Here is a 14,866-nt window from a genome sequence, read left to right on the forward strand (position 1 = left end):
ACCAGGACAGCTATATGTCTGCTAATTACATAAAATCGTGTACAATTTAACCCAGTGCAAGTTTAATCAGGTTAGCATTTTCAGGTACCGTTTTCTCGTATGCCAGAAAGCCCCCAGAAATTTGGCCACAGCAAACACAATGTGAGCAGCCATTTCACTCTTGAGAATTCTGAAGGCTTCATGACACCTAGTAAAACCCAAATTCCTACAAACGGGAATGATCCATTTCCTGCGCGCCTCACTGTGGCCCGGACAAAAAAATATAATGTGCAGCTCGGTTTCGTCGCTTACTCTGCATGCCGGGCAAGTACTGGGTGCAGACACAGACCAATGACTAGTGAGTGCACGTATTGGCAAAGACCCGTGCCTCCATTGTAGATAAAGCTTCCTAATTAGTACAGGGTAAATATTGTCCAGGATTAGTTCCAAACTGTAGGCATTTTTAATACAGAGGAATTGATGCGTTAGAGTCCCTAGGGTTATAGAAGGTCGGAATGTGGGAGCCTTGGAATTATAATACAATTTGGTTAGAACCTTTTTTGGAAGCCTGGGGCAAGCATCCAGGGGGTCATTCCAAAGTGCATCAAGGCCTAAGCCCACCAGACTGTTCCTTACAAATTTAAACCAGGCAATGTACCCCGAATTTGGAAGACTAAGGACTTCCTGCAAGCCCTGTCTGTAATGAATCAATTTGGGCACGGCCCACAATCTACGCCAATAGATCAGAGGGCAGAGCGCCAATTCTTCTTCCAGGGGTCTAATGCCTAGGTCAAGTCTTAATGGCACTAGGGGTGTGCTTGGAGGAAGGGCTACTAGACACCTAAGAAACCTATTCTCCTCTTTTGTCAGACTAGACAAGACTTTATGACCCCATAATTCGCTGCCATAGATAACGGCTCCTCTGGCTTGCACCCTGTAGATGTGGAGCGGAGGGCCTATGGGTTTGAGGGTCGACCTATTCTTCCCCACCATCCTTAGTATCCCACCCACATGTTGCGCTAGTTTCAGCCTTGCTTTCTCCTGGTGCGGACCCCACCCTATTTTCTCATTAATGGTTACACCAAGATATTCAAAGGTGTTGACTCGTTCTAGCGTATTATTCCCTATGCGTGGGATACGGTGAAACCTGGGTGGCGGATTGAAGGCCATAAATTTGGTCTTTAGAGTGTTAATCTCCAATCCGTGCTCTCTACAGAAGTCCCCAAAGCCATCTAACACACGCTGTATTCCCATCGGCGACTTGGAGAGAAGGAGGGTATCGTCCGCAAACATAATTGCCGGAACCCTCCTTCCCGCCAGCTTTGGGACGTCGGAATTGGGGACCTCGTTAAGGTGATCAATAACCCCGTTGACGAAGAGGCAGAACAGGGTCGGTGCAAGTACACACCCCTGTCTTACCCCTCTGTCAACGGGAAACTTGTTTGATAGGGCGCCATGCCTACCACACCTCACTTGAGCATAGGTATTGGTATGGAGGCGGATGATCATTGACAAAAGATCACCTGGCACCCCGGCTCTAGCCAGCACTTCCCACAGCTTACCACGTGGGACCAGGTCGAAGGCCGCCCTTAGGTCCACAAATAAAGTATAGAGGCTGCCACCCTCCAACTGTATTGTTTTCCAGTATAAAAGGGACAGCCTGAAGACCTGGTCTATGGTAGAAGTCTTTTGCCGAAACCCAGCCTGGAGGGGGCTCAAGATGTCCCTATCTTCGATCCAGTCCAAGAGACGATCCAACAGAAGCCTCGCAAAAAGCTTCTGCGGGACGTCTATCAGACTGATCGGTCTGTAATTGGCAGGGAGTAGAGGTGAGCCCCTTTTAAAAATAGGCACGATCTCCGCCCCAAGCCAAGTGGGGGGGACCGCCATACCGTGGGCGATGGCATTAAACAATACCAAGAGGTAGGGGGCCCAGATTCTAACCTCGTGCTTTAGAAGGTCGCCTGGGAGCTTGTCAAGACCTGGCGCTTTTCCCGAGGAAAGGCGAGTTATTGCCATTTCCAATTCCTCCAAATTAAAGTCTCCCATCACGGAAGAGTTATCAATGGTTAGGGCGGCTATTGCCCCAACCTGAGTTCCTAGGTGGTCCAGCCCAGCTACACTGTAGAGCGATGAAAAATGTTCCTCCCACACTTCAGGCGCGATGTTTCCCTCTATAGCCATAACAGGCTCAACTGAGCCATGTTTGACTATTTGCCAGAATTTCCTTGGGTCTCTGATTTTAAGTGCAGATGTCATTTCTGACCAATTCTCCCAGTCCCAGTCTATTTTGGCATTTTCAAGGAGGAGCTTGTAAGCAGCCCGCTTTTCCCTAATTACCGAGGAGGCCTCCTTACTTTTAAATGCCTGGAGAAGGTCTGCCTTGGCTTTCCTACAGCTGGCATTGAACCATGAGGCTCTTTCTCTCCTCACTTTCCTGTCCCAGACCACAGGGTTCAATACCTCAGCGAGGTTATTGCACAGGGTCAGATGAATGTCCCCAAGAGAGAGGCACCCGTCAGGCGAGGGCAGTAGTGGGAGAAGTCTTCCCACCTTTTCAAGGGCTGATGCCACTAGCTCATAGATGGTCCTAATGCAGTTTGGTTTTTCTGAGAGTTTGTCCCACCTTATTCTTCGCCTGTTGCTAGATAAGGTTAGACTTGGGGCGCATACTCTATTTTCTGGGACAGCAGCATTAAGAAATCCGTCAACAGCCAGGGAGAGGATCAGGCCATTGTGGTCGCTGTCCAGCCTGGGGGCTATTTTAAAATCTAAAACTAGTTTCCAGTCCTGGAGTTTGGTCATTATGTAATCTATCCGGGACTCCTGGCCTAGTCTATTGAAAGTTGGTTGCGGAGGTGTGTCCCCTTTGAACCTGCCATTGCAAGCTCTAAGTGAGTTTGCAAGGGTCATTGTTATTATTTGGAGTAGGAGTGGTGAGGATGACCTAACCGGCGGACCCGCAATACTTGGAATATCCCAGAGATCATCCTCCTCACTACTAAGCCCATCTAGGTGAATCGGGAATGGTTCGTACTGGATGTTGAAGTCACCTCCAACCAGGAGTGTTACTGAACTAGAGAGAGAATCAAGGAATGTCACCAAATCCTCCATTGTCCCTGAAGTGCCCGCGACTCCGGCCGGTGTGGAATATACGTTTACCAGTGTTAGGCCCATCCCAGTGGGCCAACGTAAGACCACACACAAGATGTCAACTGAGTTGGTTTCTACAATCTCGGCCTTGCAGCCAAGATGGGAGCCAATCCATATTGTCAAAAAGAAAGAGTATGCAGTTCCTCAGAGAAAAGGGGAAGTGAAAGTGTGGAGAAGAGACCGTAAGAAAGAGGAATTCCTCTATTCGGAACTAGGGTCCTCACACACCCAGCAAGCTAGGTGTCATGCTTCATCATATGGACCTGCCCCTCGTCGGGCCGGCGCTGCAATGCCCGACGGGCACCCTTAAAAGGGGCTCTTTAGCGGAGATCTTTAGTTCCTGGCCGTATGATGCAGTGTGTGTGAGAGGGACCTAGTGGTGTAGATGTGAATGCAAGTGTGTGGTTAAAACAAGTTGGAGAGTCCAAAAATAGAATTTTATTAGGAGTGGCTCTCCACTTGATTAAAATGAAAACAGAGTGGCAGCTGGCTGATATTATGATTCAGCTTGGCTATGCTCTTCTGTGGTGGTCAACATGTTTCTTGCCCGGTGGTCCTAATGATCCGTGGCAATTCTTCCGGACCCGGGTTGAGTGGCGCGAGGGTAGGTTGACGGCCCATTCCGGCAACAACCTTCAAGACACCAGAATCTTGGTGTCCCGGTGGCGCCACGGCCACGGACAGGAGCAGGGATTCACACCACAATAGGTCCCCTTAGACATATGGCGAGATCGTTTTCCATATAACGTGTGGCAGGTAACAATTGTACTCACCACGTTGTGTAGATTATTGACAGTTCAGTAGGTCCTGAAGACCACCACAGAATTCTATTTTTGGACTCTCCAACTTGTTTTAATCACACACTTGCATTCACATCTACACCACTAGGTCCCTCTCACACACACTGCATCATACGGCCAGGAACTAAAGATCTCCGCTAAAGAGCCCCTTTTAAGGGTGCCCGTCGGGCATTGCAGCGCCGGCCCGACGAGGAGCAGGTCCATATGATGAAGCATGACACCTAGCTTGCTGGGTGTGTGAGGACCCTAGTTCCGAATAGAGGAATTCCTCTTTCTTACGGTCTCTTCTCCACACTTTCACTCCCTCTTTTCTCTGAGGAACTGCATACTCTTTCTTTTTGACATGATTAATTGGGCACGTATGCTGGACCTCCTGTAAACAAAAGCCCGCCAGTCCCTCCTTTTTGATAACATAGCCAATCCATATTGACAAACCACCGGACGGACGTCCCTTCCCTCCCCATCTGGCTAAGACATTGAAGGTTGCAAACCCAGGGAAGCAATAGTTCTCTCTAGCCCACGTCTCCTGGAACATGCATATATCATATTTCTTTATGAAGGTTGCCCATTCACTACAATCTAACTTGTTGGGCAACCCAGCAATGTTCCAAGATAGGATTTCTAATGACCTCAAAACCTTATCTGTACATATAACAATCTCGTCGGGAATACTTTGTGCTGGCCCTGAGGGGGCCCGAACCCCGGTATCAGAGCGTTCCCTGGCTGGGAAAACCTGTGTCGGGAGGATCTGTCTTAGTAAGCGCCCACCCACCGCATTTTTCCTCTCCCCCCCCGAATGCGGGACGGGGGGGATTTGTAGCTAATCCCTCTGCAAACACAGAAACGTGTTCGTGGGGCGATACGTAGGGGTCAGGTAAAAATAGAGCTAGCCCAGAGGGAGTGGATTGTTGCGGGAAAGAAATCTGCAGTGGGGGAGTCAGATCAGTATCCACAACCTGGTACTCCAGAGTACTGGGCCCGTTGTTAGAGAGACTCCTCTGTCAATCGCAATCATCAACGCCTGATAGGGCATCGAATCTGTTTGCGACTTCCAGGGGGGTAAATGGTAATCTGTAGTTCACCCTCCTAGGGCCATGTCGGTGACTCCCGAGCGGCACTGTGACCCAATCTGGTACGTTTTCATGACCCGCGGAAATGGGTGCATAAGTATAATAATGGTTGTCAGAGGGTACAGAGAATGCAAAGGGGTGTGTCGGCATTCGGGCCGGGGCCCTAGGATATGCATTATGAAAGACTGGAGGTCTTGGATAAAAGTGTAACAGTTCGCGGGGTTTAACGGACCCACAAGTATTACCCAGAGGATAGTCAAGAATGTGGGTAACTGCTCTGGGGTCTCTAAAATTGATGATAATTATGTCCCCCTCAATATCCTTGTTTCTACAACCCAACCAAGGGAGTCTCAGGACATGTAATATCTCCCCGTTGACATTAAAGGGAAGGGGCCTATTTAGCATGAGCCAATGCATGGTTTTATTTTTAAGCTCATGGAAGCCTTCCTTTTTGCCCTTTTCCAGAAGCGGGACTCTCGTGAGCACTACCACATATGGGACTGCTTCTGGGGGTAAGTCAACTTGATGCCTTGGTCGGTCTCTTGCCCTAAGTGGGGGATGATTGCCACCCCTCACATTTGGAATCATTCCTAGGGTAGGGTCTGGTACTTCCTTTATCGATTCACCCACATCATTTTGTACTTGGTGGTAGTGGGCTATATTGGAAGATTTGGCCATAGACTGGCTATCAAGACCAACCATATCGTCTTTCCTGGTGTGGATAGGGGATGACACTGGTACCACTGGGGGGGGGGCAGAACTGGATGTACATGGTCTTTGAGTGCCCCCGCGTGTTTAGTGATAGCCGATTCTAGATCCCCTAGGCGTTGCTCAATATTTTTTAATCTTTCGATTATAGGTAGGACGAATGACCTTATCAATTGTTCGATGCCCTCAAAAGGGGCTGGCATCGGACCTTCGTTAGGTAGGCAATGCGGGGGACAGATCGGGTCAGAAGAGGAAGGTACCAATGAAGTAGAGGAACTTGTGGCCATGGTGTGTACTGTAGGTAAAATAGGTGTTACCTTTGGCAAGGATACAGATTCTAGAGTATGAATGGGTCCTTTGCCAAAATCTGAGTGATTAATCTTATCCCTTGGCAGATCACCTAGCCTCTTTCTTCTTTTAGTGGGAGGGGGCCTTGGAGCTTTAGGCACCGCAACCCTCCCCACCTTCTTGTTAGTGGCTTTAACCTTGGATTGAGAAGGGACAATGATCGTATCAGTTTCCTTAATAATAGTGCTGGAGGGAAGTAAATCAGTGGGAACATGCGGACAATTAGATTTATCAGGTGGAGATTCAATGTCTCGGAGCAACATAGGAACATTGTCAGTGGCTAGTGCCTCCTGAGTAAGAGTGGGAGGACTTAGCTCAAAAGGGGTAGTAGGAAGCAGGTTATCCATAAGCATCCTGTTTTTTATACATTCTATGGACCGACGTCGCTCAGCTCTTCGTTCAGCTAACATAGTCTCCTTTCCAGTGGCCGCAGCAGCCTTAATAAAATAATCGTCCAATGTACCTTTGTTTGTACCACCAGTGATTATGGGCGTATTTGTGGACAAAGTCTCAGCCATGGTGAATAATGCAATCGTCTGAATCAAAACTCACGTTTACTGGCAGGAAGAAGGGATTCCCCCGGTCCGATCCGGTCTCCTCGTGCCTCTGAGGGCCTCAGAGGGCCCGCTCTTTGCCCGGTCTTAGCCCCGTGCTGAGACCCGCGCGCGTCCCGCTAGCGCGTGTAGGCAGGGAGATGTGCATATAGTGAGGGGCAACGTTGTTGGGGGAGGAGTCAGGAAGAGGACCAGGTGCGGCTGTTCTGCTTCGCGCGCAGCACCCTGGTCCTCGCAGTCCTGAATGCGCCGGTTCGTCGCAGCAATGCCAGTAACCAGCAACGTCCCCTCACCAGCCTGAGGCACAATATAGCGGAGCTAACAGCGTGGAGTCAGCACACCAACAATGCCCCGACTGTCAAGCAGCAAAGTCCCGGTCCCTCGAGTGGCACCCGCGAAGCGGTAGTAGTTCAGAGGGCTGAAGTGGAAATCCAGGCAGTCCCACCGATGGCCAGCAGCACCAACCAAGTTCTCAGACGAAGCCAAAATCCTCTACAGATTTCTCAACCCTCTGTTTTCATTGCCAAAGTAATAATGTTGGAAAATATTAGAAATAAATGTTCAATTATTTCTTGGTCCTCTGCACCTAAACAGTGCAACAACAGGGAAGAATGTTTTGCCCGGAGATAAATTAGGGCCGCACACTCTCAAATAATTTATTGATACCTTCTTCCATTTGGCCCATGGAAGTAGAGGTTCCCCAGGAGACGGTAGAACACAATGAAGGCGGTGTGATATTTTATTGACAGGAAATAATTGAATTAAAAGACTCAGGAGGAAATAAACAAGTAAAACAAAAAGAAAGAGGAAAGATAAAAGAAAAAATAATGAGAGGAGAGAGACACCAGCACACAATAATGTGCCCATAATCCCCCTGAAAAAGAAAAAGGTTAATGCAGAAGTAACTTTAAAATGATACACAGTGAAGTCTGTCTGCTGGATGCTGGAAGAAATGTGGTAGTCTGTTCACTATTTCAATGGAGACAGTGGGAGGAGCTACAGCACTCCCCACGGAAATGAGGTAAATGTCCAAAGCAGTCCATTAACGAAGAGGTTGATCCTGAAGGTAAGTGCGGGGTATGAGAGTGAGTGCTGAGGGCAGAAGGGACTTCAAGGTGAAAAAGATGCACTCCAAGCTGAATGAAGGTGAAAGCAACACTCCAAGATGAGCGCCAGTCTTCAGCACTTGCCCCGGAGACAAGTGGGGTTGCTGAGAGGGAGAGAAGAGGGCCGCGGAGACTACAGGGCTAAAAGCCACTCTACAAGCGGTGCAGTGGTCCTTAATAATGTAAACGGGGAACACTCACAACCAATAGAGAGTGGACTCTCTGTTCTGTAGAAAGAACTACTCCACAACCACACACACACGTCAGGCAAGGTTCAAGCAGGACAAGACAAGAGCAGGCATCCCAAACTGCTCCGTCACATAGCAAATGTATAGTATCTACTCTAGCTGCAGTTCGTGCGCACATGGTTTTCAGCTGCCTGAGCCCAAAGTATGGCTCAAAAGCACATGAAATGAATGAAAGTAGCAACATTAAAAGTACAGTAGCTTGGTATAATGGTATCGTGGAGATGAGAGTAGAGTGCTGCTTACATGTCCTGAGGAGGTGTTGAACTTTCTCTTAAATGGGAATATTGGTAGACACAAGTAGGTTCAATCATTCATCGCCAGTGAGGTAGTTGTAGGTGACCTCATTAAAACCCAGGAGAAGGTGAAGGTTTAACAAGTCCTTTATTAAGGTTAAAAGAAACTCCATCCACAGCTGCACATTCTCAGAAGAACCCTCTGCAACTGTCCACCTTCAAGTCATAACATTCCAAGTAGAACAAATCAATAATACATAGAAACGAAATGCAAATGAAGATACCAAAAGGACTATAAACTGGATAACAACACCACATACGTGTTTCTGCTGATTCCTGATCTATTTGCTTGACTCAATGTCCCCACTGTGTTGTGTGCCTAAGAATATGAACCTGGGACATGGGAGAGTAACGTGGTTTATGATAGACCAAACTTGCCTACCTATCTTCCCTCAGACACGGAATCAGGGGCATATTCAGTTTATAAGGGTAGCTGCCACAACCTACATAATCATATGCCTTACCAGCCTGCAGAGAAGTCCGCCATGCTTCCTTCACATATTTTCTCTAGAAATGACAAAAAGAAAGCACATTTGTGAAAATAGGTCTCAAAGAACAAGTTTCTTACCTTCTGTAATGCCTTTTCTGGTAGAGACTCTTTCTAACTGCAGATTCCCCAACTTATAATATTCACCAGGCAGGTATCAGACTGGATCTGGAACATATTGAGCATTACCTTTGCTGCTGTTAGGTGGCATCGATCAATACCGCATTGACATCGTCTACTTTGGAAGTAAAGTCTGTGTGCTTACATAGGTGCCACCCCAGCATACTGACATCAGGTTTTTTCGTGGCTATTTCCATGCCAAAAAAATGGAGCCACAACTGAATGAAGTATGACCAGTGTACAGAGTCTAAAAGGAGCTTCAGGGTTAAGAGCCCATTTCCCCAATCAGTGAGAATTGAAGGGTCAGTGAGAAATCGGTGGGAAAATAGAGTCCGAAGGTAAGTAACTTGGTCTTCCAACAACAGATGTCTCACCTTAGAAGAGAAACCCAAGCAATACATCCGCAGAAGTAGGTCTGCCGACTTGCTCAAACCAGTAAATCCTGGAAGACCAAACTGGCAAAATGCCCATCTCGACGGACCTGACTGTCCAAGCAGTAGTGCTTTGTGAATGTGTGGCTTGACGCCCACTTAGCAGCTTGGCATATGTCCAGGGCAGATGCTCAGTGTGCTAATGCAGCACAGTGGACTTGGCCCTGGTGGAATGGGCCTACAAGCCCTCAGGTTGCTGCATCTTAGCTCGTGCATAGCAGATTTTGATGCAAAGTACAATACATTGAGAGATAGTTCTCTTCTGCACAGTCCTACTTTTTTTCACTCCTGTGAAATCGATAAAGAGCTTATCATCCACATGCTGGTCTTTAGTAGATCAGTGTGAAAAGACAGAGGTCTTTTCAGATTCAACTGTTTGAACCTCTTCTATTCCTTAGAAGGATGGGGTGGAGCGAAAAATGTCAGCAACGCAATGTTTTGGCTGATATGGAATGGAGTCACCACCTTTGGTAGGAAGGCGGCGCGAAAGCGATAAATCCAGTTTGTCTAGGTAGAATCTGGGGGATGGAGAATTAACTGAAAGAGCTTGAAGCTCACTGCCTCTCCTGGCCAAAGTAATGGCCGCTAAGAAAACCATCTTAAGCGTCAGAAGTCTCAGAGTACAGCTATGCAGTGGCTCGAATGGGGAGCCCATAACAAATTTCAGGACCAAATAAAGGTCCCATCGAGGCATGATGAAAGGAGTAAGAGGGCACAAATGTTGCAAAGTGTTAAAGAAACATGTCACAACAGGTCACTTAAACAGCGAGGGCTGATCTGGCAACTGCAAAAAGCAGAGATGGCAGAAAGATAACCTTTAATGGTGCCCAAGGGAAGGCCTTGCCAGGCTAAAACCAGCACAAACAACCGCATCTCTGAAAAGGAGACAGAAAGCGGATCAATCTGACATGAAGAACACCAAATCACAAATTTGAACAAATGGCAGGAGCATACAGTTTTTGTTGAGGGATGCCTGGCTGCCAAGATGAAATCACAAATCGTGGGAGGAAGATCAAATGCATTTAACTGTCACTGCTCAATCTCCACACATGAAGGTGGTGTGTGTGCAGATTCGGGTGCAGGACCCTGCCCAACTGCTGCAACACAAGAGCCTCCTGAAGGGGCAGTCTGATCGAAGGATAGAAGCTCATGTTCAGGATACTAATCTCTCCTTGCCCAGTCCAGAGCCACTAAAATAGCTTGGGCCCAGTTGGTCCAAATCTTTTTGTGAACCTGGGGGCAGGAGCACTATGGGCAGAAAAGCGTTCAGGACTGCCAGGTTCCATTGTAGGTGGAATGTGTTTCTGAGTGAGAGCAGCTTTGGAAATTACAACAAGCAGAAGCGCTGACATTGCTCGTTGGCAGTTTTGCGAATAGATCAAGCTAAGGTTCTCTGCGTTCTCGGAAAATATCTTGTGTCACCTTCAGAACGTAGATGCCATTCGTGATCTGCAAGGCATCAACCGCTGAGTTCCTCTGCCAGGTGCTGCACAACTAGAAAGATGTGCGGTTGCTACAGCCAAGTCCAGAGGCACAGGGCCTCCTAGCACAAGGTCCACAACCCCACCCCGCACTGTTTGTTGCAATACCACATGGCGGAGATGTAGTCCGTGAATACCTGAACCAGCCTTCCTTTCATGGACAAGAGGAAGGCCTTCAATGCCAAGCAATATAGCCTTCAGCTCTAGGAGATTGATATGGAGCTGGGATTCTGCCTGAAACCAGAGTCCTCGCCCAGAAGCAATACGTCGGTCACCATTGTCAGATTCGGGTGGGGAAGGGAGAGGGTTCTGCCCCGATCCAATTATGCTTCATCAACCACCAGTGTAGATCTTTTGCAGTCTCCCCCAAACTATGAACCAGGTTGAAGAGATTCCTGTGGTGTTGTGCCCAGTGGGACTTCAGATCCCACTGCAGATCCCAAATATGCTGTAGGATGCAGGAGGTTTTGGACTCAGAAGCCTCAAAGTGAGTCTCACCAAAACATCAGGATTATAGCTCAAATGATCTGGACTCTCTGCTCTGAAGATTAGGCGTGGAACTGCACCGTGTCCATGCTGGCTCTAATGAAAGGGGGCATCTGAAAAGTAAGGTGTGACTTTGGCATGTCGATTGTGAACCGAAGTAATTGCAGAAAGTTTGCTGTAGTCTGGAGGTGGGTATCAACTGCCTCGGGTCAGCCTGCCTTCAACAGCCAGTCGTCAAGGTAGGGAAACACTAGGAACCCTGACCTCCGCAGGTGTGCTGCAACCATAACATCACTTCCATGAACACCCGTGGGCCTCTGGTAAAGCCGAAGGGGAGTACAGCGAACTGGAAATGCTTGTGGCCTACGTGAACTCCACGTAATGTCTGTGAGACTACACAACTGTAATGTGGAAATACACATCCTACAGGTCCGGCACTCCCATCCAGTCTCTGGGACCAAGGCAGAGAGAAAAATCATCTTGAATTTCTCTTTCCATAGAAAGGCACAGAGAGTAGAGACCAAGTATAGGGTGGAGACCTCCGGCCATTTTTGGCACCAGAACGTGTCGGCAATAACAACTACGTCATACTTCTGATACTGGCACCCTCTTGATGGCTCCTTTGGCAGCAGAGCCTGCACTTCCTGATGGAGCAAAAAGAGATGGTTCTCTGTCAGCCATTCTGCAGACGGCAGCAAGGTAGGTGGGCTGACCAGAAATGGAAGGGCATAATCCTGCTGCATGATTTGATGCACCCACTCTTCAGGGCTTGTCACTTGCCATTGGGACAAGTGGTGTCTGATCCGGCTGCCAACGGGATGTGTGCTGTGGGCCCATTAACGAGGTTTGGAGGCTGTGGCAGCAAGAGAGAAGGGGGACTGGGCAGGACGTTAGCTGTGGTTTCTATGTAATGGTGGGCGGTGAACTCCTCTCCGCCAGCAGAGTTTACAGAGTCTTTTCAACTCCGCACTCCACTGGGAAAGCGGAGTTCGGCCAAAAACTGCAATTCCGCCACGTGGCAGACTTTAATTTGCCCCCCAACGCCCAGCCCTAATATAATCCCCTCTGGGCGCTTCTGTGCTCAACAGAATAAATCAAGATGTACCTAGAACTAAAAAAGTGGTAGACAGATTGTTTCCACAAGTGCAGATTTTGGCAGCCAAGGGAGCAAAAGCAACCAGAGAGGATCTGCTCTGTCCAAGATCACACCGTTCTGACCAGTGGGGAAGCCGGGATTGAAAATCAAGTCTCCTAGTTCCAAAGCATGGAATTTAGGCACCACTTCACGTATCTGGAGAAGGGCAGCCATGAACGCTACCGGCGTAAACCACTCGAGGTCCAGCTTCCAATTTTAATTCCGTGAGAGTGGATATTGGGACCACAACAGGGATTGTGAAAGGTCAGCCTGCTGTATCATAAACGCCAGAACAATTGGTGACAATGTAAAAGAAAACTAAAATAAATGGACACGAATTCCCCGTTATTTTTCTATTACTCTCTTTGGCACAGGCATGTTTCGATATCTACGAGCCCTGTGATTTTTTTTTATCCCATTCAGGGGTGTGTGTGTGTGTTTCATACTCCATTAACATACACGTAGGACTACAACTCCCAGAATGCAAAGTGTACATTAGCACAAATTTGCCCCGCAGAGCAGTGAATGAAAGGGGAGAGTTTAGGGAGGATCTAGTTATTCATCAGTCTGTTTTTTTTTTTTGCGCAACTTAAAGCCTGATGGCCATTTCCATAGGATGCCAGACACAAAATATCACCGAATAAAAGCAAATAGTCTTTTGATGCCCGGGCAGTGGACACCACATTTCGATAGCCAATCCCAAAGGGCAGCACATCTCACGAGGAAAACCTATGATTTCTGCATTGGAAGCAGGAGGAGCAATTTATAAGGCAATAGTGTAATCTTAGCATGATTTTTTCAACACAAGTCTGTGCCAACAATGCTCTTTTAAATCAAAGGAAAAAAAAAGACACACCTTACCAGCTCTCCCGGGAGTGTCACAACAAGCCGCCGCTGCCCCCTGGCATCTGATTCTTTTCCACGTGATTGAAAGTGCCTCCGTTTTGGTTTCAGCCTCTGCTGGAGAAGTCTGAAAGCCAGCAACATTCCAGCTAGAGCGCCGCAGCATCGCACGGCATGCCGAGACCGATCAAGACGCGGCAGAGGATTTAACACACTACCTCTTTGCAGAGGCGCAACTAGAGCCAAATTTCGGGGTGGGCTGAGCAGAAATTTCGGGGGGGGCTGAACTTTAAGCAATAGGCAGAGTGGAGCTGCAGGGGCTCTTAGAAGGGGTGAAACAACAGCAAGGCCTCATTAACATGCAAATGGTCTTTTAAAGACCTGTAAAGTGCTCGGGTGCGGCTGCTTTTTTGCCCGGGAAGGCGTCTCATCCCGGGCTGCCACACACGACGGGGGGGGGGGCTGAAGCCCTTTGAGTCCAATGGGTGTTGCGCGCCTGCCTCTTTGATAGGGTGGGGTCTAGTTTCACTTGCCACCCATAATCAGAAGCTGCTCAGTCCAAGGCGTAGAGATCAGGCTGCTGAGCGGTCACACTGAAGAGAACACGGAGGAGAGTTCAGGGTCATATGTGTGTTAGTGCAGCAGACATGTGACAGCTGGAAGAAGTCACTGTGGAGCTGCTGAATGCATGTGAGAGGCACTAAGAGCCGAATTTAGGGCAGCGTGGAACTCCGCGGAATTCCACAGAGGCCTCATGAAACTCCGCAGAATTCCGCATAGTGCAACTCCTCAAACTTTGCCAACCCTTAGTTCTAGGTCTTCTATGGGATCCGCATTCCTACCTACGAAAGGACAGGGAAGCTTGCTGGGCTCGGGGGGTAAGGGTGGTGTTGTGGATGCTCATGGGAGCCCCTGCCATGGCTAAGGAAGGGGTCAAAGGACAGTTGTGGTTGCCAGGAACCCAAGAAAAGGCAGACGGGTCTGGCGGTGACCTGTCCCACCTTGAAGCTTTCAAGTGCTGTGTCAACCTTGTCACTGAATAGGCAGAAGACTATCAGAGAATACTTGACATTCCCTGAAAACCCAATGGACCTGAACCAGGCGTGGCAGTGAAGTGCCACCGTAGAGGCCATGACCATGCCTAGTGAGACAGTGGTGTCCAGTCCACACCGAATTGTGAATTTCGCTGCGTCCCAACCATCAACCAATGCCTTGTTCAGTATAGCTTGGCCCTCTTTGTAAACTATGGACAGCAGCTGCATAATGGAATCTCACAAGGCATGAGTGTATCAGTCCAATGGCAAGCAGGTGGAAGAGAAGATCTATTTTCCAAAGGTATCCTGCCTCTTTGACTACCTATCTGGACAGGTAGTAGGGAATGCGCTTGGGTTTTCCTTGGCTGTCGAGACCTGCAGCAAGAGGCTCTCGGGAGAGGAATGCTGGCTAAGGAAGGCTGGGTCTCCATGGTCAGGGCGATGTCTGCAGACAATCATTCTGTGCATGGGAGCCCCAGTGCAGTGTTTGACCAGGCCCTAAGGAGAATGTCAGTGTGGGCCTCATAAAGGGGAGCAGAGGCTCTGCAGAGTTTACCCCGGTTGAAGCACTTCTGTCAAGACATTGGGCT

The 14,866-nt window shown here is 48.5% G+C and overlaps 1 protein-coding gene across 2 annotated transcripts in view; it reads right to left on the bottom strand.

The window, feature by feature from the left end:
* The window catches only part of LOC146857878 (uncharacterized), a 1,488,219-nt gene that overhangs the window by 449,393 nt on the left and 1,023,960 nt on the right, over positions 1 to 14,866 (bottom strand). For both annotated transcript variants that reach the window (XM_085648588.1, XM_085648587.1), the window contains exon 9: positions 8,724 to 8,766. In XM_085648588.1, coding sequence (XP_085504714.1) covers positions 8,724 to 8,766 — 43 coding nt within the window. The remainder of the gene's footprint in view (positions 1 to 8,723; positions 8,767 to 14,866) is intronic.

This window comes from Triturus cristatus, chromosome 3_2 (genome assembly GCF_964204655.1).
Source record: "Triturus cristatus chromosome 3_2, aTriCri1.1, whole genome shotgun sequence".
In the NCBI taxonomy this organism is placed as follows: domain Eukaryota; kingdom Metazoa; phylum Chordata; class Amphibia; order Caudata; family Salamandridae; genus Triturus; species Triturus cristatus.